General features: G+C 35.3%; 1 protein-coding gene and 1 long non-coding RNA gene across 3 annotated transcripts in view; one reads left to right on the forward strand and one right to left on the reverse strand.

The window, feature by feature from the left end:
- Positions 1–25270, forward strand: part of exoc4 (exocyst complex component 4) — a 211238-nt gene that overhangs the window by 157044 nt on the left and 28924 nt on the right. The window contains exons 12-14 of one of the 2 annotated variants that reach the window (XR_012401600.1): positions 12808–12944; positions 17328–19652; positions 19991–20638. Coding sequence is in view for 1 of the 2 variants with exons in the window: in NM_001030134.2 (NP_001025305.1) it covers positions 12808–12944; positions 17328–17483; positions 23907–24085 (472 nt within the window). In the remaining variant the exon portion in view is untranslated. Of the gene's footprint in view, positions 1–12807; positions 12945–17327; positions 19653–19990; positions 20639–23906; positions 24086–25270 lie in introns of those variants that run through there. The other variant, NM_001030134.2, reaches the window with a different exon arrangement.
- On the reverse strand, positions 2964–6222 carry LOC137491535 (uncharacterized). Its single transcript, XR_012402029.1, has 6 exons — positions 5977–6222; positions 5531–5643; positions 4468–4595; positions 4209–4284; positions 3867–3909; positions 2964–3769 (listed from the first exon to the last, which is right to left on the reverse strand). It is a non-coding gene; the product is annotated as an uncharacterized lncRNA (long non-coding RNA).

Raw genomic sequence — 25270 nt, forward strand, 5'->3', positions numbered from 1 at the left:
ATCAAAATTTCATGACTTATTCACCTTCATGTTGTTCCTGTATAATGGATTTTTTTTTGCGAAATGTTGAACCTGTTCTTTTCTTCACAATGGAAGGGAATAATGAAATATAATAAAAATCCCTTCTTGTATTGTTTTTCTTTTCTGGTTACATATTGTTTGGTGATATTTGATGATCGTAAAAATAAAGGAGAGAACACTTTATTAAATTAATTAAAATGCCACACATTTCAAAGTAAGCTTTATCAGCTACACTGAAAAATGGTTAATTGAAAATTGTTGCAAACAATTTAAATAAGCTGAATTTAAACAAACAAATTATGTTGAGCTTAAATTCAGCCCAAATAAATAGTTTACAACCACTTTTTTTTTTAATTAGTAATTCCAATGAATCAATTTATTCAGTGTTCTGTGTACTATTGTTTCAATTTAGATTCAATTTGTTTCAAGGCACTTATTAAAGTGAATTTTATACTTTCTATTGGTTTTAACATTTTTGTTTTTTCAATTATGTTCAATGTTCAAAGTGTGCAGATAATATAGGGCAATATTATGTTGTTTTTGGGATCTTTACATAATCTAGAAAATGCATTTTCAAAGTAACAGAAAAAATACTGATGTTAAACGAGGTGATCGAGCGTTGGCAGTTGCTGGACTCTGGAACACACTACCAATTCACATCAGACTTTTCCCCTCCATTTCTTCTTTTCTTCATCTTTAATACTCCTATGTACAGCATTTTGGTCAACTTTGGTTGTTTTTAAATGTGCTCTATAAATAAGTATTGGATTGGATTGTAATATTCGTTTTTAAGCATAATTTTCATGATCACAACAGATAATTAATTATTTCAAGTTAAAAAAAAGGTCTTCATTTTCCGCTGTCCAACTAAAGCTACCCAATCGGGCCAACACACATCCAATTGTCAACAAGCCATATAAATAAAACAGTTTTTATTGCATAAAGATACAATCACAGCAGCTGTTAGACAGTTTTACAGAAAACTGTCTAAATTAATTTCACTAATCAGGAAAAGAAAACTATGAACAATTACATAATTCCTTATGACAATAACAGGGCAATATATGCCTTCATATAATTTTCCAAAGTTTTAACAGAGGTAAGGAATGGTGGATATAATATTTAAAAATAAAATAGACATGAAACTTGAACAGAAATTGAACACATATTGACATAAAAATATTTGGCTAAGAAATAACTACATTTTGATTTAATTAATTAATTTATAATTTTTTTTTTATTTGTCATTGTATTAAAGAAGAAATAATTAAAATAAACAAACTTATAATGCTGCTGGGAAAACACTAATGAATCATAAGCTACTGATAATATCTGTGCAAATATACAATCAACTGTTAATTAATACATTAAATCAATAATCTGCCTTTTCATTTCTATCGATAAAAGACATAAAGGTTTGGAACCACATACGTTTTGTTTAGGGTTGCACAATATATCGTTTCAGCATCGATGTCACAATGTGATCATTCGCAATAGTCACATCGCAGGATACATGCAATGAGCTTGTGTTATAATTTATCATTGGCATGGGTTTTTGATGCCTGTGATTGTATAAATACTAAATACCATTCAGGTATAAGAAATTGTACCATTTGTGACCTTGACTACACTGTAAAAAATGGCCGTGATTTCAACGGTAAAAAAATGCTACAGTACAAATCCGTAACCTGGTTAACGGTATGTTTCCTTAATATAAACGGCAAATAACCGTAAATTGACCTTCCCAGAATTCCCTGCATGGCACATAACTTTTTATGCATTTGGTTGATATTAATATGGATCTTTTTAGTTGTTTCCCCATCAGTTATGTACATTAGAGATTTATGTTACATCTAATGTTGGTAATCAATGTTTTTTCATGACTTTAATTTTATGCGGGTTACCATACTGGTGTTAAGTAGCTGGTGGATGACACTGAGCACCTTCTATATGCTGATACTCTTTTCTGCTTGTGGGAGAAGTTAATTGTGATAAGCATTGGCTCACTATGTAACTTTCCCATTACCATCTGAATGTGGGTGTGCTAACGTGTCTAACTGTGTAACAAAAGATGTGTAGATGTTGATCATTCAAAATACAGACATATTACCTCTATAAATTAATAAAATACGGTAATTTACCGTAAAAATTAAAAATTACTTTTACGGTTTGTATCGTGTTTTTAACGGTAAAGTACTGGCAACCACAGCTGCTGTTTTTTTTTTTTTACCGTAAATTTTACGGATTTACTTTTTACAGTGTATGATTAATTTTATTGAATTATTTAATTTTTATCATTCAGTTACTGTACTTGAATTCTCGGGAAACATTTTACTTCAATTGTGTATTTTACTTGATTTGTATTTATTAAACGTAGATTGTTATACATAAAAATACTCACAACACATGCGAATAGAGAAATACACTGCGAACAGCACAGACCACAACGAAAATGTGTCGGGGGATTTGTTTATTACATTTTATGCAGATGCATTCCCACTGCAGAATCATCCCATATGATTTAACATTATAATTTTTTTCCAAATAGTGAAATTATCTTCCCATGAGGTGAAATATCGCAATATGTATCACAAAATAAAAAAAAATATTGCAATGTTACATTTTTCCAATAGAAAGCAGCCCTAGTTTTGTTGGTGTGTGTGAATGAATTAACCCTTTAAACTTGGCTTTGCACACACACTGCATCTGTCCACACAGTTGCACAGTGGTTGTGTTGTGGTTGAATGGCAGGGTCATGTTGGCACGTGTGTGTATGTCTGTGGGTCTCAGCGGTGTTCGCGCACACTGACAGTGATGAATGAACCGTCGCACTGCTGCCCTTCTCATGCATTACACTGCTTTACCCTGGAGAGGCGCGTGTGTTTGCATGTCTTTTCACACCTCTAGGACCACAACAAATTGCTCTGCAGAATTAATTTACTACACAGCAAATTATGGGGACCCAAAACAACTCTATGGGTGTTAATTTCAACACTTTGAAAGTGTCTCATGGGGTCCACTCAAAACAAAGTTAAATCAACACTTTCAAAAGGGTTGGCACATTGACACCGAAGTAAGGGTTAATTTTAACTCTGGGCAGAGTTAAAAAATGTAACTATATTTAACACCGCCTGGTGTAATATATTGTTATTTTATTCAACTCTCTTGAGTGTAAATATGGTAAAAAGGTCAAATAGACTGTAAATTATAAAATAAAAAACATTTTATTTGAAAACATTCAACACTTCAACAATTCATTCAGTTTTTAAAATGCAACAATGTCAAATATGCTTTAAATCTTTTATTAGTACAGACAGTATCAACAAGATATGTATGACCAGTGCTCAAAAAGGCTGTTTCAGTCCTTTGGTCCAAACTTGATGTTTCATCAGAGCAATTTGAAAGTTCAATATAGCGTCACTCATAGTTTTCTTCTGAACTCATAGTTTTCTTCTGAAATTACATTTTAAACAACTTGGCGTGCAAATCTTTCACTTCTGGTATTTCCTTGGTCCTCCATATCAAACACAGCAGTTTAAATTAAGGTATAAATGCTGTAAACTTATGTGAAAACAAACTGGAGCTAGGAAATCTCATCAAGCATGTCCTGTGAATGAAGTGCTTCCCAGCCACAGGATGACCTTTTTATCCATGACGATGTAGTAGCTGCTGATCGCTCGTCTGGTGGTTCTTGATGCACGGATATAGGGTGATGCTCATCTAAGAACTCTTCAAGACTCCAGCATGGCTAAGAAAAATGTTTGAAAACAAATTGCAATCAAATTCTATGATATATTTAAAAGAACATTTAAAGTAAATAAAACATTCAAGAAATCTAAACTCACCTTTTGAAAATCTTCATGATGATCCACAACTTGACTCTCCCAGCTGGTTGAGGTGACAGGATATGGAAAAGTAGAAAAAACACATACATCACTGTTGGATCTCCAAAAACAATTAGGTTAACCACTATGACTAGAACTGGAAAAACAGGCAGCTGTCTGTCCAGAATCCTGAATTTAACACAACACTTGGAGATAAATGTAGAGGAGCTTAAAATCTTTTATTTCATTTTAGTGATGCTGACTTCCCCAAAATATTGGCCACAGTGTAAAAAATATTCATAAACTTACAGTTTTCTGTAAGCGTGTGCGCGTGTGTATGTGTGCGCATGCGTGTTTCTTTACCAGTTAGGCCCTTTCAAGTCCAGTATTGACGCCACCTTTCCTGGAGTCTAGCAGATGTTTCAGGTCCAAATATAATCTAAAATATTAGGATAAGCAGAAGAGGAAAAGTGCAAAGCACAAAGCAAAGAGCAAAACATTATTTAAGTAACAGTTCACCCACAATACAAAACTTATCACCTTCATGTCATTTGTTATTCTCTAATGCTCTAATACCCTCTCAGCTTATTGTGAAACAAATACAGAACTTTATCAAACATACCTTCATTATTATCACCACATATGACCAAGAAGGTGTGCTTGGTCATTTCACCAACTCTGGAAATACACCATCCGTCTCTAATCAGCCAATCGTCACAGGGTCTTGTGTTATTGTATGGAAAACTGTAGCTGTTAAAAAAACAACAAAAAATTAGTATCTAACACATATGCATAACCTTCAGATTAAAAAAGAGAGATGAACATCACAAAGTATGCCTCACACTTTTTCAGATATCTTTTGATTCAGATGTTGATTATTGATAATAAATCTACAAATCAAACCTGTATCATCATTAGGCTGCTCAAATATGAATCAGTTGATTAATTTTTACAGACAGGTGGCTGTTTACAACGCACTAAATTGTCTTTAAGTTTAAGTTTAGCCTATAGTTTTAAGCACAATATGATGCGGGAGAAAAAGCTTGACTAAGATGTTCCTGACTACAGAAATAGCCTAACTTACTAACGTCAAACATCCCGAGTTGGGAAAAGTCATTTTCGGGGGATACAGAGTTGATTTGCGGGAGGTAGCGGGAGAGATGAGTACCTGAAGAGCGGTGGGGCGAGTTGCGCGCGACGTACCTTAAGAACGGTGGGGGTGACTTGCGCGCGACGTACCTGAAGAGCTGGGAGGGATGCGGTGGAGAGGGGTGTGCAAAGTGTTTAAAGACCGGGCGGGAGACGCGCGATTTCCGCGAGATTATCATTCATTTGCGGGCATCTACTTGGGCATCTGGGAATCTCTGTGCATTTGCGGGATAACGTTAACGTTAGTCCCGCAACTTCCGGAAGACTTCTGTAACGTTAAATGTCTGAGTGCAAACGCGGTCATTTAAAGACATTAATGTTAACATTCCGACTTTAATGGTTGTCAACACTTAATATAATTCAAGCGTACGTTATCACGCGAGTTTATGGACTAACGGTATATGGACGGCCACGAATGAACCAGTTTAAAAGGGCCGCGGTGTTTAAAATAACCAAATTAACATACACGAATAACAAACAATCATATGTTTTAGTCAGGAAGCCTTTTACAAGTAAGCATATGTTCATTTACTCACCAGATATGTTTTAGAAACTCTCCAGAGCTTATGGAAACCGTCCTGTGTTGCTGTTAGCATCCGGGCAGAGTAGGCTAGGTGGCTCGGAGTCCGGGGATTCCCTCGCTAGTTTGCTTCGAATTAAAGGAGAAGTGTCGATTTTATTTTACAGATGGGTAACAACGCACAAAATGGCATTAAGCGTGACAGAAATGTGTTGAAAATGTACATTTGATGTTTTTATGCACTATGTATGCGTGGGCATATATAAAAAACATTCTTGGAAAAAAAGTCAATAGGACTGCAGTTAAGCTAACGTTAGACAAGTTACACAAACGACCATGAATGAACCGCAGAAGTTTAAAATTGTCACTCCATTCTAAAGTTATTAACTTAACAATATGTTTACAACTGTATTTCCTTAAAGAAAGTCAGTAAAATACCAACATTTAGGTAGTTTGACTCACCAGTTGCTGTTCTGAACCTGGAAAATGGCAGCTGGAAAATTCATCAGTGACTGGGGCTGCATGAATTCCCGGATGTTGGAAATAACACCACCAAGTGTAGAAAAGATAACTCCTTGATTTCGCACTGAATAAAATCAATTCTAACTCTTATTATATTCATTTATCAAAATATAACTCTTTAACGTCAACACTTTACTCTGAAATGCTTCAACACCGAGAATTTAACTCTGATGAATTTGCTGTGTATGCATTCTGCCAATATCATGTTTGCTTTTATGCACAGTGTATATGAATGTTTGTGAGGCACTCGTGTGTGTGTGTGTGTGTGTGTGTGTGTGTGTGTGTGTGTGTGTGTGTGCTGTGGTGTAATTGAAGTGGCGGAACGGTTCGGGTTAAATGCTCTGAACTCTGTGCTATGGGGTCAGAGCTGGATTAATGGAGAAAACCTATGGGCCGTGAACCTCCTCTAAACACACACAGGCTCATCTCAACATCTGTCTGCCCGAGTGTCGTCCATTCTGATTGGCATTCAGAGTTTTCGTGGTCGAGGAGAACCAGGAAATTTTTTTGAGGCTTTTCACGCCGAGAGACATTTTCATATTTTTATTAGTCAGAAAATCTCTGGTGGAGCTCATTATAATTAAAATCTATATGCAAGATGCTCTATGATATTTTCTAACTACATATAATGCCATATGTGTTGAGTTTATCTAGAGTTTACATTTGGAATGACAATTTGGTTTGTAAAATATACTGAGAAATTTCTATGACAAAAAATACTCGCTTAAAATTCAATGCCAGTTTATAGCCAGACACTTCCCTGATTTAACTGAAAGTAGAAATGCTTTTCACATTAACTGATTATTTTAATAGACGGTAGAAATGTTCTCATTAAATGTACCCTGATGTGTAAACTGTGAAAAAGCAGCTTGTTTAACCTTAATTTGCTCACTTTTTGTGACTATGTATGCTTCCGGGATTTCAGATCCTGGATCTTGTTACTTGAAATAATTTTATTTGTTTATTGAAAATAAAGACTGATCTCTGACCAACTTCACTTGAACTGAAAACACAATTAAAATGACTTGAATATAGTGATGAAGACAGTTACACTTAGAGGCAGTTTAATTCTGCTGGTTTTTCTCACTGTCTATAAAAACAAGAATCATCTTCAAGGCATTGTTCATTTGGCCTCAAAAATATTGGGAGTTCCTCTGCAAAGTATTGCGATCTATTATGAACAGCAGGTGTTAAGGACGGCACATAAAATAATAGGAGGTAGCACGTACTCTTTAAAGGGCACCTATGATGAAAATCTACTTTTGTTAGCTGTTTGTACAGAGCTGTGTGTTGGTATAGTGTGGCCACTGTCATATTGGAGTGATATAAACCCAACAAGTCTCTTTTAAAATTTTCTAACGTTAAAATAGGACCCAAATCTATGTGATTTTGAGGCCCACCGCAACGTGAGTGCGGTTTTGAATTAATCAACAGGCACCATGGTTTTATAATAACATGTATACACATGTCCACAGAGGTTTTTTTTTTTCTTAAATAAACTGTGATTAAAATATCTGTTCTAACTCTCTGTGAAGTTTAATAAGTTTTAAACATTTTTAAAACATAGCATGTTTGTAATAAAGACAGTAATGAAAATCGCTATCTTATACTTAACCGCTATAATCACCACAGCCACATGGTGTCAGTAAACGCTAATATGTCTGTGTACTGCGTTTGTGTGGGACTCATCATTTCAGAAAGGCTTGAATAAACTCCACCACAAATACATAAAATAAACTCACTTGGTATTTTTGACTAATGAGCTCTATTTCAGCTTCATCCGAGTCTGTCTCTGTCACTGACTGCTGTTTATCTGACATAAAGCACGGTGTGCGGAACAGCTATAACATATTCAGACACCAAGGCTATAAAAAGTAATCTGATGGGTGTTTTGAGCTGAAACTTTACAGACACATTCTGGAGACACCAAAGGCTTATCTTGCATCTTGTAAAAGGGGTAAAATTGGAGCCTTTTAAACAGATATTTTGAGTGAATGCCCTTTGGACAACGTCTAAGGACAATAAAATATTCCGCAAATCTTTATAGATTTTACTTTCATGCCTTAAGCAATTTGGTTACGTAATAAATGTAGTTTTTAATTACTGTATTAGTTTTTTCTTTTTCTTTTTCTTTTTGATCGTGTACTTGATGTTAAGTCTTGGTCATTCTTGTTATATGTAAAGCACCACCATGTCAGAAGGAATTGCCCCAAGGGTATTAATAAAGTTTTAAATTTAAACTAAACTAATTCCACATAATATACATGTTTTAGAACAAATTATTGAGCTAAAATTATTAGAATTAAAATTATAATTATTTTATTTATAAAATTATTACTTAAAGTTATTAAGTTTTTCTGAATTTTCTGCAAGTTAAAAGGAATATGATTTTACTTTTTTACGTTAATAAGACATTCAAAATGTATACAATAGATGTATACAACTATTATTTTTAATATTATTATATTTTAATATAATTTTTATTTTCATATGTCATAAGCTAAATTTTTTTTTTCGAAGTGGCCATTTTTTCTTATTTATTAGACATAACTTGTACTGAATAACAGGTTATACTTACTGTACTGTATATTATTATTCATCTACATGTTTTTATTATTTCAATCGTTATCATGCCCATAAATAAGTCTAATTTGTGTTCGAGTAGATCTGAGCAAAAATCACTCACTCATCGAGCTTTTTTCCCTTTGAAACAGCTATCTGCGAGCGATTTCCACAATTGGCAGCCATTACAGAAAGCTCTGCCATTTCTGCAGCGACTCTCACACTTCTACTCTGTGTTCTCTGCGACTCTTCTGTGTATGGCGTATTTGTGTGTGTATATCCACAGTCAGGCCTCCGAGAGTCCCAAAGCATGTGCGTTATGTTCTCTCAGCTCCACTGTGTGTTGCGAGTCCCAACACACGCTGAGCATTCATTATTATGACTCTCTTCATTTATACTGCGCTAAACCTTCAGCCATCAGCAAACAGTCCCTCCAGCGACTCGGCTCATTTAAAACACCTCCGTATAAAGAAGCAGGACTGTAATCAAGTCTGCCGCAGTTGGACGTTCTCCAGGAAGAATTCAAAAGTGCCCCTATAGTGTAAGAATGGGTCAGATTTCCGGCAACACTTCCTAAATCTCCCATGGCACAGTGTGGCATTTAAGTAGAAAGGAAGGATTTTAGCTAGCGATGAGACAAGAGAAGCTCTGCCGGTTTGATTATTTTTTTTTTCTCTCTCTAAAGCGCTCGCCGTCTGTCTGTCGGTTTCGCTCGCGAGGCTTCTATCCATCCTTCAACTCTATTTTTCTCTCCTTCTCTCGCTCTCTCTGGAGCTTGATTACTTTTTAATGATTTCTGGGGCTAAGACGAATGAGTGTGTTAAATGAGGAGAATTAGACATGTGCCGCAGAGCGCTGGGGCATTTGTTACTTGAATAATGGAGCTTAGAGACTTTGTTTACTGGGAAATATTGAGCTTCACAAATGAGCAGGGGCGATTGAGAGAGAGACTGAATATCGCAGATTCCTGTATGAAATTTCTTTGGTCATTCTCTGTAGTTTTAATTAGGGTTTATCGAAAATGCATGATCTATTCTGTATTATGTTGGTGATGTAGAATGGGATCACATCATAAACATTGACTACTATTTGAATGCACTTTTTCAACTGGATATCGACTTTCCTAAAGGCCACGGCAGTTTCACAATCACTCCTTGTGTCACGACGGCCATGACTTGTGTGTATGAGACCGCTAAGACTTATTTACTCATTTAAAGCCCATTAGCGCAGTCGTTTTGGGGCTGATCAATTCATTTTCTCTAATCAGTTATTTAGAACTGTCTCATTTATGAATTGGTTGGATGTATGAATGCATTCTGTACATTCACGTGTGCATTTTATGTAATTAACTTAAAAATGTAATTTACTTGTATTTAAGTCTAATGTATTTATCTATGCATGACCTATAAGATGTTTCATTTAATATAAACTATATTTAATACAAATATCATAATTATAAAAGATAAATACTGGGAAATTAGGTATTTACACTACAAAAATGTTAAAGGTTAAGTATGTAAAGAGGGCCAATAGGTGTCAAAATACCCTTTTTATTCATCTAAACATATATCTACACCTATTTATGTACAGTATGTGGCCTTCACCTATTTGTGAACCACAGCATGAATCATTAATCTCTTTTTTTCATCTGAGTGAAGATTTGTGCTAGTGAAATGAATGTATTTTGTCTAAAAGGTTTTCAAAGTAATATTTATGTTATGTTGATGTATTATAAGAAATATGTAGATTTTTGAGCAGATGTAGTCAATGGAATGCAATTAAATTCCATTCAATCCAGTGCAGTTTATAGTGGTTGTCAGATTATTTGTTCAAACATATAAATTCAGATGAGATGTCTTGTCAATATTGAGGAATCTTGTTGTTTTTGTTGTTGTTTTTGTTGTTGTTGTTGTTGTTTTGGTCTAGCTTATCTGTAAATAATATTAATAATATTTTAACAGTAAATAATATTTGACTAGATGTTTTTCAAGACACTTCTATACTGCTTAAAGTGACATTTAAAGGCATTACTGGGTTAATTAGGTTAACTAGGCAGGTTAGGGTTATTAGGCAGGTTATTGTACTGTATAACAATGGTTTGGTCTGTAGACTAAAACCAAAAATAGCTTAAAGGGGCTAATAACCTTAGTAACCTTGACCTTAAAATGGCTTTTAAAAATGTTAAAACTGCTATTCTAGCCAAAATAAAACAAATAAGACTTTCTCCAGAAGAAAAAAAAATATTATCAGACATACTGTGAAAATGTCCTTGCTCTGTTAAACATTGTTTGAAAAGTATTTAAAAAAGAAAAAACAAATTAAAAGGGGGGCTAATAATTCTGACTTCAACTGTATATAACAATAAAATGATTTTATTAATAATAGATAAATTATTTTTTGTGACTTTTTGTGACCCTTTTGACACTATAATATCATCATATAACGCTAGCACACTTTTCTAAAGAACATCTTAGATTTTAAGAACATCTTATATTTTTTATATTGTCATTTTAACAATTTAATAATTAGGCATTGGAATCAGAATGTGAAAACATATATCCTGAACAAATAAATAATAATAATAAAATGTAACAAAAAAGTGCAAGGTAGAAATAGCTACAAAAAAGTAACCAATCTATTTTTGTTTATATACTATAATTATTTATAGTAAATAGTGTTTTTTAACCAAACTGACTCTGATAGCTTGAATGCAAAATTTCATTGTGGTGTCTCAAAACAAATTGATTAAGTTAATTGTTTTGCAAATTTAAGTGGAATAAACAAAAATAAAATAACTTAAAAAGCTAAGTTGTCCAAAAAAAAAAAAAAAAAAAAAAAATATATATATATATATATATATATATATATATATATATATATATATATATATATATATATATATATATATATATATATATATATATATATATATATATAAGTAGTTTGAACAAGCAGCAAAAAAGATTTTTAAGTGTAGAGAGGCTGTGCATTCAGCTAAAATGTGGCTGGAATTGGCTTTTATGTATGGGCGATATTTATTGCATCACCATAAAGTATTGAGGTCATGTTTATGTGTTGTGCAATAAGTCTATATATTGATTACTGTGACAGGCCTAGTAAGTGAATATATTCAGTATACTGTACTAAAACAATTTCCCACACAACATGCCAATCTTTTCCAGGCTTTTGCTCACACATAATCAGACAAACTATGGCATTGATGGACTTGTTTCAGAGCGATCAGGGGCACAGCTTTGAAGGCTAGCGTTTCCCCGCTGAGTGGTTTCTCCCCCACCCCCTGTTGGTTTCTTCGTGCTGTTTGACTGCTAGCGAGCTGGACGGGGCAGGCCAGTGCCACGGATCATTACCCGGCTCTCCGCCCCTGGGGCTCAGGCAGGGGGCGCAAGCAGCAGGCATTGATATGTGTATTAGCAGATTGTACGACAAATGTGCAGCAATGCGCTAATAATAATAAAAACACTCAGGGCCCTCACCGCTGCCCCCTGCAGGGCAGAGTAGCTCACGATTTGGTCGGATTGAGTTCAATTAACAGTCTGTTTGTGCCAATGCCACAAGGAAGCCATCAGTTGGTGCACTAGGCATCACCATTGCCAATGATGCGCTAATGTTCGCTGTCACTTTCATTCAGCCAGTGCCGGCATTAGAAACCCAGCCAAATGTTGGTGCCTATGCTAATACTCATGGCTCTTTTGTTTTAGCCCTTCGCAGTGTTTAAAATGTGGCTCCATTTCCGGGCGTCTGTTCTGTTTGAAGCTATATCGTCATAAAATTTAATGACAGGCATTTTTAGTGAGGGTTAAGGAAGTGACTCTACGTTGATAACAAGTGAAGGTTTGACGTTTCCATACACTGATGATCATACGTTTCGCTCTCTGAGACAGTCCGGCTCTGACAGGTGAATGGAGGGATCGGTCAATTTGTTTTTCAGCCTATTTGACATGTTTGCTCAAAAGCGAGCAATTGAGCACATAGACTGCAGCGTTTGTAGTCCATCATGGTCTTTTATAGAGGGCGACTGTACCGGTCAACCTTAAACTCAACCCTGACCTCAGACCAGAACCTCCCCCGCACCTTAACAACAGCGACATTTAGAGTCTCTGAAGCAATCGTCTGATTCATTGAAAAGAATAGAGGTGATGGCCTGACTGCAGAGAGTATCATCTTGAGTGTCTGTGTGTGTATTTTCAGAGCACTGTGGTGGTGGAGAAGTCCATTCAGGATCTAATGAGTCTGATGCAGGATCTCAGTGCGTATTCCAACCAGTTTCTGGAGATGGTCTGCGACAAACTCAAGGAGTACAAGGAGATCTGTAACACTGCATACAGGTAATGATAGTGTTTGATGCGCAAAATCTTATTTTATCTGTTTGGATGTTGTCTGTATTGTATGTGATGAAATGAAAAGATAAAGTTGTACGTTAAAATGTCAAGACATTGTTGAGTTGTCTTATTTCTATGCAAATTATACTTTAATGAGTCAATGATAATAATAAAAATCAAAAACATACAGCATGACCAATCAGGTCCCATTCACAAATAAATGACTTGTATTAAGTATTCCTTCAAAGTGAATGAGCACACACAGCATGGTCAGCATAGTCTGATTTATTCTGAGCAAATGATTCTTCTGAGCTGGTTCTTTTTAATGCTGCAGAAATATACAGCTGAATCAGTGTTGTCCAATTCATGAACAAATGACTGATATTGTTCATTGTGAATCAAAATGAATCAAACACCTAACCAGTATTGAATTAATGATTTTAATAAAGGGTTTCTTACTAAATCAGGAACATAAAAGCAGTGGAGTTCAACTTATGAATAAAGGTCCCTAAAATGGTTCTTTTGAGCTAATCAAACATTTAACCAGTGTTACCTTGTTCTTGAATGAATGACTCTTATGAAGCGGTTCCCACTGAATCAAAAACATATACAACGGATGGCATTGGCTGATTCCTGTACAAATGATTTCTTACGTTTGTTTCCGTTTTTCTGAGAATCAAAAACATACAGCATAGCCTACCATGACAATCCAGGAGTGCGTTTCCCAAACAACGACATAACTCGCAGCTGAACTACCATAGTACGATGCATCGTTTGGGAAAAGAACAATCTAGTGACGAGTGTTTCCTAAAACCTGTAGTTTCTCAATCGCAGATCCCACAATTACACCACGTTAGTTTGAACGTAAAACGCTCATAATGTTGCTCTAATCAGGGAATAGTAACTACTTCTTTAGAGAAGAACCCCATCATCTCTTTGTACATATTAGATTATTCTACACTCACACACTTAAAAAAAAATCCAATATTAGTTTTGGTAAAAACATGCACTCCTTTTCCATATTAATTGAAATATATGTAAATGGCACATATAGGGCCAATGTTTTCTTTACAAATATTATTGAGAACATTACATTTTCTGTTCTAAAACATAAATCACAAAAGCTAACACATATTATAAAATCTTTTAATATTTATTATTTATAAGGAAATGAAAAAATTCTAATTTAATAATAATATTAATAATAATAATAATGATGATGATTATTATTATTATTGTTGTTGTTGTTGATCTTAAGTAGGATAATGTCATTTATTTTTATTTTTTTTATTTTTTTATTTTTATACTCTGAATAACGTAAACAAACGTAATTTGTGCATTCTTTTACCACTGCAGAATTGTTCTAACTAACATGTTATATCTTAATAACTATTATAATACCTAAAACACTATAAAATAAAAGCATTAACGTATGCTATGTTTTTGTTTTTTCAGACGTAACTTAAATTCTGTTCTGCTGTGTTCAAAATGACATCAATGTTTTCAAACACAATTGTAAACTTGCTAATTGTAAGATCGCTAAAACTGAACTGTAAAAAAATTTTGAAAGCAAATTACAGGTAAGAGAGATTACTTTAATGCTTTAAAAAAAAATTTTAATCATTCCAAATTTAAATGTTAGAATGTTCTAAATGAATAGGGCATAGCGGTGATAACTGGGAATAGAACACAGCCAGAAACTATGTTTTTAGCTACAGCTCCAGAGGTGTAGTTGCAAGTGCACAAATTTGCAACAAGTTTGCGATTGTTCGTTGGAACGATGGATTTGGGAAATGTCAAATCAATGAACTATGTTTGTAACAACGGAACTCGCAACCTTATGCACCCCAGTTCATCAATCCGTATGATCTGAAAAATTGTAGGAATTTTTCAGAGGGTCAAGTTTCTGATTTAGACTCAGAGATGAAAAGATTTTCTGAACGCTAATTCATCCAACATTAATAAATTGCTTAATGTAAGCTTTTATGATTTCTCAGCAGACATCATTCTGGTCCTTCGGGAAATCTGGGAATTTTTTGGAAATCATTGATTGGTTGCATGCACACACATATGTGTAAGTCAGCAAGGGGTCTGAACTGAGCTCAGTCATGGGTAGAAAGTGCAGAGACAGCCGTTTCCTTGCACAATAATCGCATGCTACCAATCTGTCTCTCTCTTTGTCTCCTCCTCTGTCTTTCTTTTGTTCTCTCCGTCTTTCTCATCCATAAGTTGAGTGAAACGCACTGCATTACATTCTACATGATCTGTTCAATCAATCTACACATCGCAGACAATAACAGTTCATTCATCCGCGCTCTCGTCTGCCTCTCTGCATCATCAGGACTCTTCTGTGGAACTGTGTTCAGCTGTCATCCAGTGAACATCTTTAATGGCCTGCTTATGCAATAGCGAAGACATTTATCTGAAATTGCGGTTCATTTTCATATTTTAGCACTCTTTGAGACATGAAGTAAAATGGAGCTTCTTCAAACCCTCAGCCAATCACAGACTTTGTCACAATTGGAGCTTCTTACGCAATTTTAACACTTTTATGTATTAGCAAATCATTATACAGCAAACAGTAAATGATGAATATATTAATATGTGAACAGTTTCATAATAATAGTTAACGCAGTGTACACGTTTTTATACATGGACAATTAGTTTATATACTTTTATTTATTTATTTATTTAGTTAGTAAGAAAAACAAATAGAAAAAAAAGTTCACTGTTAAAAATGCAATCGATTCAGTTAACTTCGAATGTTTTAACTTAATATTGATTGTTTTCTTCAGAAACAGGCATTCAAATTGTTGCAAGTTTTTTTTTTTTTTTTTTTTTTTTTTTTGGTACAGTTCAATTTTACACGGCAAAGTTTCTAAACGGACCAAAATAGTTAAGACAAGTCAGGTAGGAGTAAACTCGCCTCACATTGGGTTTCAGGATTTATTTTTCAGAGTCCTATGGATTCAGTTTTTGACAGTTTTTTTTTAGTTTTGACACCCACAGACATTGTCAGCAAATATAAATCAGCGAGGTAAGACTTTGTCACACATAGCCTCATTTCAGTTTCAAAAATCTATTTTAAAAAACGTTTGCTAGAATTATGCATTATAGGATTAAATTACAGAGAGATTTAACGGATGAACCGAGACTGAAGTCAGTGTTTTTTCAGTGTCAGTGAAGAAATGGAAAAAAAAACAAAAAAAAAATAGGCCTAATACAAATTATAATAAGATTTAAATATAGAAAAGTTATCAGATGGTAATTTCAGTCAATTTTTCTAACGGATAAACAATACTTGGTAATATTTCAGCATGCTTTCACTTTCATATTCGATGTGAAAAGCAGATTTGGAATGATGATGATGAACGACATCCCGCCCTACTCCTAAATCTCTCTTCATATCCATATACAATTGAAATCAGATTTATTATACCCTGTTTGATTTATTTATTTATTTTTAAAATATTTCCTAAATGATGTTTAACAGAGCAAGGAAATTTACACAGTATGTCTGATAATATTTTTTTTCTGGAGAAAGACTTATTTGTTTCATTTTGGCTAGAATAAAAGCAGTTTTTAATTTTTTAAAAACCATTTTAAGGTCAAAATGATTAGCTTCTTTACGCTATTTTTTTTTTTCAGATAGTCTAAAAACCATCGTTATACAAAAACTTGCCTAATTTCTTTGTCCTGCCTAGTTAACCTAATTAACCTAGTTAAGCCTTTAAATGTCACTTTAACCTGTTTAGAAGTGTCTTGAAAGATATCTAGTCAAATATTATCTATGGCAAAGATAAAATAAATCAGTTATAAGAAATAAGTTATTTATACTATTATGTTTAGAAATCTCTGTTTAACAGAAAAATGTGGAAAAATTAACAGGGGGCTAAAAATTTAGGGGGTTTAATGATTCTGATTTTAACTGTATATGCCTATTACATAGCCATAATACACTTTGATATAGCCTGGTTCAATAGTTCGTTGGATCATATTGCTTTCTCACTACAATCGATCCACTTCAGAGTTTGTTTCAATCAAGCCAAAATTACCTCATTCAGAAGATCTTGGACCAATTGATTTGGCAAGGATCTGAGCGCAATCGCTGGATTCACATATGCCAATTGAACCACGCTAACTGAGCCGCATAACAGGTTCCGTAACAAATGTCAAGGTGTGAAGGCACCCTTACTTGTTTTTTTTTTTTCAAATTTAAGTGGATTAAACATAATACAATTAAGTAATGGTTATTAAGTAATGGATTTTTAGAGAATAAATCATTCGAAGATTGATAATAAAATGTCTCATGCCAGTGTATATCACATATTCTAACCCCGCAAAACTTTAGTGCTCACACTGACAATCTATTTCCATTAACACACACAGGCATATCGTACAAATTGAGGAGAAGCTAACCATCAGTGCGTCCTGGGCTAAAGATGAAGACATTAGTCGCCTGCTCCAGTCTCTGCCCAACTGGGCCAGCATGACCCAACCCAAACAGCTGCGACAGAAGAGAGAAGAAGAGGAGGATTTCACACGGTGAGAGCGCACTCTAGCATAGAGACATACATACTGCAAATACGCACTGTCCCCAATGTGAGCTCACCACACAGATTCATCACAGAGCACACAGCATGTACAAACACACTCCTGCAACTCCTATCAACTCATATCCAAGCAGGTTAGTGCACAATGTGAGATGCTGGGAGGGGCATGCGTTGTCAAATGTCCAACTGATGGGGTTTATGTGAGTATCCTAGGCTTATACATATTGTTTTTCCTGGGCTAAACTGGTGCACTTGTGAGTGATGCTACATAATGTGACAAAAATCCTGTGAAAGTTAATGGCAGCTTGTTTCCCGACCGACTTGAGCACACCATTCTTTGTGTCCAACAGAAGAAAGAAACTCAAGCAGGTTTGGAGTAAGTGGAGGATGAGTAAATGATGAAGTAGTTTTATTTTTAGGTGAACTATTCCTTTAAAAGGTACTCCAGCTGTCCTGCTAGTGTGCCTTCCTCCCGTGCTGGAGATGCTTGGTGCTCAAATCCACGCTGTTGACTTACAATAGATGCTGTGGTTTTCAGAGTCCATGTTAATCTACCCACATCCTACAGTATGTTGAAACTACTGGTTTGATTTCTGCTCAAAGAAGGGTAAGTGGAAGCTGAGGGTTTCGGTTGGTGCTGTTACCTGGATTCTAGGTATCTGGATCATGTCATTCGCCAATTAGTTTATAGTACTTTATAATAGACCATTTTAAGGTATGTAAAGAAAAGCAATACTCCCAATGCATTTAATGTTTTACATTTTTAAATTCTATCAGCCCTGAGAATCCAAAAAGAGCCACATATTGATAAAGAATGTTATAATAGCTGATTTAACATTAGGTTATGATTGAATTGCCTCTACAGTTATAAAATAGTTTAATAACTAGCAGGAAATGTTCATGGGCCAATAACATGAGCACATTGAAATGGTCTATGCTAAAATTCTGAACGAAACACTGTATTATATCTAGCATGTTTTCAGTTGTGTAGTTACCAAGCAAAAATTGTCATAATGTTAATTATTTTATGCATGCAAGGATTGCTGGTCTCACTCTCACCTAAAGCGACTACTGGCCAGCGGCTTGCAGGAATTATGCTCATCACTGAGTCATACTTACATACTATTTCAGACTGAATATTCAAAGTGACATGGTAAACAATATAGAGTGCGCATCACAGGTTGTCATTGTTCAAAAATGAACCAATGTGTATATAAAACCAATTTCAGCTCAGTAAAACAGGCTAAGCACTATTTACTGATTTAAAAAAACAAACAAATAAAAATCTACATTATCGATGCTTTTAAAGGTCCCTTATGAAACTGAAAATAGTCACATCAGTTTTTCCCTGGGAGATTTTAGTGGCTGAACAGCACTTCCGTGCATATAACCCATTCGTAAATCAACACAATCCATTGCGGTGGTGGCCGAATTGAAACACACCAACTACTGTAAATGCGAAAGACAAAGCATAATTATATTTTTAACAATAACTGTATTTATTATGGCACTGTTATACACACTTTCTTCTCAGAGAGCTAAAGTTAAAAAAAGACTGTTGAAATAAAACCGTTTCTCCTACTTTTATGCTATGCAAGAGCCATGTGCACACTGAAAGGGAGAACTCTGCTTCTCTTGCTCTTTCAAGGTCAAAGAAAATTTGATTTGTATTTAAAATATACAAATTAGATGTGTATGTAAATATGTAATATATTAACATCATTAAATTAATAATGTAATCAGCAAATAAGAAGTAAATGACAGAAAAGGAACAAAAACAGACAATATCTCTAAAAATAATCATAATTACAACTTCTTGATTATTTAAATTAGGCACATGCATTGAGTAACCATTATTAATGGTGTACATATATTCTGCAGCCAGTTTAGACCAGTCATTTCGTTCTCTCCAAGTACAGGTATATAGTAAAGTTTTTCTGAATCGTTCAGATGAAAGGTTCTGTTGTTTACTTTTTCTCTTGCGTGTGCTGTCAGCTTCGAAGGAAGCGGAAAGTAGTCTTTAATAAAATATTAGGCTAATCCAAAAATGCATACGAGCTTTAGAAAGCGAAAGAAAAAAGTTGAATCCCGGACATTTTAGGAAATTTAGAAACCCAGGCAGGATTTTTTTTTTAAGTCCCAAAACGGCACATCTTTGTGAGTCTGCAATGCACATGAGACTACCTGTGGCAGTGCTGACAGGTACGACTCAGAACGGAACGAGTAAACAAGAGATTTTCCACTGCTTAATTGATCATGGATGTTTGGTTATATTGGGTGTATAAAAAAGTGTAAAAGGATGTTTATAATAGTAAAAAAAAAGGTGTCACTGAATATACTTAGGCGGCCGTTAATATACAGTACCTGGGCGACCCACCCAAGTAAAATCTATATATGGGAGGCACAGCAATCTAAGCTTTACGTGACTAAAATAATTTTAAAACATAACATTACCTGTCTAAAAGAAATACTTCAGATATGGTATCATCCTTCCTCCAGCGGGCAAAACTCCAATACTCATTCAGGATTTAAAAAAAATGTTGATTCAGCATTTGTTTTTACCGCGTACACGTGCACATGGCAGATCAGCGTGAACAAGGGTGCACAGTTGTACGAATCTACATTTGCTTACAGACAGTTTGGGCTACTTATCAGAATAATGGGTATTGTTGGCCTGACAAATTTTAATTGGATGAACATTTTTCGTTTTATGCCTTACCCAGAATATAAAAATACATATAAACTCATTTAGATCCTTTACTTTAATCATTATCATTACAATGTAAAGAGACTTTCAACCAGCACAACACAAAAAAAATTCTGTAGACAATCACCTACTACACCTTCAACCCCTGAAGCTACTACTCTCTAATCATGGCCAAGTATGCCATTATACACCAGTTGGTTTTTCACTAAACCTGACCGTTAGTTTAAGAGTCAGAAAAACAACCGAGTACACAGAACAAAGCAGCAAACTGAAGGCAAGTACAAATGAGGTATAAAATACATCAGCAACTTTAGTTTGAAAGAGTACAAAAGCTGTTTTATTGATCATAAGAAGCAAGGAAGAAAAAGTTCAGAAAGGTGGACAAGGTTGAATCATTCTAGTCACACTATCAGATAAATTATACTTGGAAAAGTCTATGCAAAAAAAATGTATACCCAGATCTGTAGGATTCTATGTCATAGGGCTCTATTTTGACGGTCCATGCGCAGAGCGCAAAACGCAGGGCGCAAACGCTTTTAGGGCGTGTCAGGACACGTTTTTGCTAATTTAAGGACGGGAAATCTGCCTTGCGCCAAGGCGCATGGTCTAAAAGGGTTGAGTTCATTTACTTAATGAGTTATAGGTGTGTTTTGAGAATAAACCAATTATAGTTTCATCTCCCATTCCCTTTAAGACCCAGCTGCGTCGCGCCAAGAGCGCATTCGCTATTTGCAGGACGCAAAGTAAGTCTAAGTGGGAAAAAATGAGCATTTCACAAGCAAACAATTAACAGTTGACAGATTTTTAACAGAAACTTTTAAACAGAGCATCTACTGCGTGAGAATGAGAGATAAATGATCTACTTTCACTTTCGCTCTTGGATAGGGAAACCTTTACGCACAGACATCAATTAGCCTATAAATAATTAATTTCGTTTGTTAAGCGCAAAGATTTGTTTCAAAACTATTTCTAAATTCAGTTCTAATTTCTAGCAAACGAATAAATGAACAATAATGACCAAGTGTGGTCAAAATACTGAGTTATTTCCAAACACACCTGCCATGCCCCATATGGTCTTAAACCTGACAGGTTGGCAAATCTAAGCTTGTTTTTAATTAAACAAATATAAATATGGATATAATAAATAGTACTGCTAATAATAATAACATTATACAAAAGCAAATTGTTATGAATTAACTGAAAAAGCCTCTCGAGATGAAGAAGACATAAAAGCAGTGATTTTTCATATTTATGTAGGCTAGAAAATAATATATTTTGTATTATTTTAATCCTTTATATTTATATCCTATATCTATTCTTATTATATCCTATATATATCCTTAATATTTACATTTTTTCATATGTAAAGATATTTGCCTATTGCTCTCTTGTGTGTATTAAGCAGTGCGCAAGCGAGGCGCAACTCTGCGCCGGAGTTTAGACCAGGTTAGTTTTGGTCTAATGAAAAATCTATTTGAGTTTCTCAAAATAGCGACGCGCCAGTGGTCCGCCTCAGAACGCCTTCCTTTTTAGACCAGAACGCCTATGGGCGCACAAATAAGCGCTAATGCATTTGCTATTTAAACAGCATAGCGCAACGCCTCAAAACGACTCTTGCGCCAAGCTGAAACTACCAAAAGACTATTGCGCCGCGTCTTGCGCCACACTGCGCCGGGTGTATGATAGGGCCCTTAGTGTTGAAAGTGATGATTCTTTAGTTTGCCAGCTGGCAATGCACGTTGGTATTCTATTTGTGTGCTGTCTTACAGAGGATGAAATCTAGCCCTTATAGCCTCAGCAGACAACTTTGAAAAAGAACAAATTCAACTGCAGGCAATCACACTATCTGACGAAACATTCCAGCATCCCAAACACACGCAATTCTGTTTTCAATTCACTCGTTCGCTCTACTTCCCTCACTTTCTCTCTTCTCCTCTCAAGTGCACACTCGAATTAAAGAAGACACAAGTTTGAGGAAAACTGTGATTGGACAGGGGGGGGCACGTTTTTATCAAAATTGCCCTCAAAGTGTTCTCCCGTCGGTTTGGATGTGCCATGGTCTGCAATTGTACAATAAATAAATGAACTGGTTATGTGTGGACAGGAAAAAAAATCCAATCTAGCCAACCTGTTGAAGCTAAACGCGGACGGCGAGCGGGAGGAAGCTTTTATCATATAAATGACCCTGACAGTTTCATCAGCTAAAGAGGGATTACGCCACATGTATGGCAATCCTATACAGAGCGATAAAAGCTTGTTAAAAAGTCTTCCGTTCAATAGGCGCCGCGCTTTATCTTAAAGAATTTCACAGCGCTCAGAAATGAGCCGCGAGGATATTCTTTTCTCCCACATTCATCACGGACCTGCAGAGAAGGAGGTCAAAGAAAATACTGACTTTATAGATTTGTTTTAGCATCAGTCGTCTGAATGTGCCTGTAAAACTGAGCACCAGCTGCTGCTGTGGTTATGAGATGGAGAGGAAGGGAAAGCCTTTTTAAGTGCACATTAGCACCGGTGTGGGCATCTGGCCCAGTGCTGAGAGTGTGCCAAGTGGGGTGCCCAAAACACCAAGATACTGTCATCACACCTTCCTGCCTGGACGAGCAACATCTATTTTGCCCTTTTAAAAGTCTGCTGGCCTTTTTAGTTGTCCCCTTATTCATTTTCACTCATTTTCACTCATATTTCATTTTCAAACATAGCACACATAATACAGAAAACACAATACAAATCTACCCTAAATTTAAAAGCTTTACAGCTGAGGGGATATATGAAAGTATGAACCAATTTGTTTTACTCGAGGTGTCCACGGGGTCTTAAAAAGTATTAAAAGTTGATGAATCAATGTAGAGATATTTAAGGCCCTTAATACGTATTTAAAAGGCGCCAACCTGCTGAATTCGCTGGATTTAATAGATTTATATTCCGTATACATGAATAACATTTTAGTTTTGGATTAGTTTCTTACATTATTATTTAATAAATATAATATGAAAGTTAAAATCTCGCCAGTAATTCTGGTTAAAAGTTGCTATAAGGTCTAAAAATGTATGGAAAGAGTCTTTAAAAAGGTCTTAAAAGCTAATGAAATTAACTCTCTGATTCATGTACATATCCTGTTACTAATAGGAGTTCTGTACCAAATACCAGAAGGGAGAAGGTACAACTCGTGGTGCCTACAATGAGAATCGAATCATTTAACAGATTACTCTGAGGTTTAACCAAAACTATCTATGTCTATGGTTTAAGTGTCAATTTTAGTATCAATGACATGATATAGAGACAATTATAGTTTGTATTATTAGTTGATTAAGTTGTAATAGTAATATAATACATTTATATTAATATTAATCAAGTTTTAGTCATTTGGTTGTGTTTTGGTTTGTGTATTTGTACAATGAATTGTGTTTTGTGCTAGTTTTTTGTATTATGTATATTTTTGTTAACATTTGTCTGTTTTTCTGTCTGTCTATCATTTTTATTTGACTTTTTATGTCAGTTTTATTTATTGTTCTTTTTATTGAAACTATAAAGGAAAGCAAAACATATTTTGTTCCAATCGGTTTAATTAAAATCGGTTTTAATAAAAAAAATAATAAGTAGATGCACATAAAAACATGCACATACATATATTCCTATTTTTTATTTATTTATTTATTTATTATATTTTTTAGAAATATTCATTACTTTTTATTTGGTCTCTCGCAGGGCGGCGTTTGCCAAGGAGTCTGAGGTTTTGACGGGCAATCTGGGGGATAAGTTGATTCCCCAAAATGAGATTCTGAGGGATGTCAGTGATCTGAAGGCTCTTGCTAACCTGCAGGAGAGCATGGAGTGGCTCGCTACCCGTCTCAGGAGCTTCTTCAGCAGTCTGCCGCACAGTTCCAGTGAGTCTCTGTGTATTTATTTCTTTGTGTTGTTGTGAAAGCACATCATCTTGTATTGTAATTCAAACATTTCTTTTTTATTTAATAATTGTTCTCTTTCATAGATTATATTATGATAAAAGGTATGAGTGATGATTTGAAAGATTAACATGATTAAGCTACTTTTGGACCCGGAACTGACTTTTATCAGAACTGATCAAATATAGCTCAGAATGTTTTCTGTGTGAACCATTTCTTAATGATTCTTACACACACACACACACACACACACACACAGACTTAAATATATTGACAATATTCAGCATTGCTCCCAGACTTGAGAGAAACTTCAGCGCTGGCTGTTTGACGTCACCACAGCCACATCTCTAAAACTTCACACAATACCTTCAGAATTACCTCCACTTCGTTCACCAAAATCTGTAAATATGCTATTTTAAAACTATTGTTATTTCTGTTTTTGGGGGGTAGAGACAGCTTCAGAGCGACTGGCGTCCGGAGCAGATAAAAATTCAATAAGAGCGCAGTGGAGGACGTGGTGTAATTACCATTAGTTCTGTGCAGAAGCCGTAATGGAGTGTTTTATCATGGTGGGACAGCTTCAGCATTGTTCATTATTTAGTGTTTGCTGAGCTGATGGGACCGTCGCCGACGGAAGCCCTTATCTCTGTAACCCCCCCTTAAATTGGATTTTATATTATGGAGCCAGTCAGGTATGAACAAGTCATTTTCTCCCGTCTTGTCTTGCAGACTAATACACGTTTGCCAGTGTAATGTGGGGGAGATTAAACAGTGTCTCACCACCAGAGACTGAGCTTTGAAGTGGATCGAGTGAAGGGAGTTCCTAGACAGAGAGAGAAAGAGCTCTTTTGCCCTTGTCTTTGTAAAACCCAGGCCCGCCGTGGTCAGCAAGAGACTTCCTTCATGCACCTGTGGCCACCATGATGTGCTAGACTGAACGTCTGCTGCTTTGTCGGAAGAGCAGTGAGAGTTTGTCCTTGTCTGAGTTAGTCTAATCCGTGACGCAGCTCAGTCTTCATCCCTCAAGCCTCTGCTAAAACAAACACTCAGACATCTGCGATAAGATGCGTGTGATAATCTCCATCTTCTCTGTCATGGTGTTGAATCTTAATGTTATCTAAATTTGATTAGGACATGCTCTTCAGCCTAGGACGTGTTGTTTGGGTG

This window comes from Danio rerio, chromosome 4 (assembly GCF_049306965.1).
Source record: "Danio rerio strain Tuebingen ecotype United States chromosome 4, GRCz12tu, whole genome shotgun sequence".
NCBI lineage: Eukaryota > Metazoa > Chordata > Actinopteri > Cypriniformes > Danionidae > Danio > Danio rerio.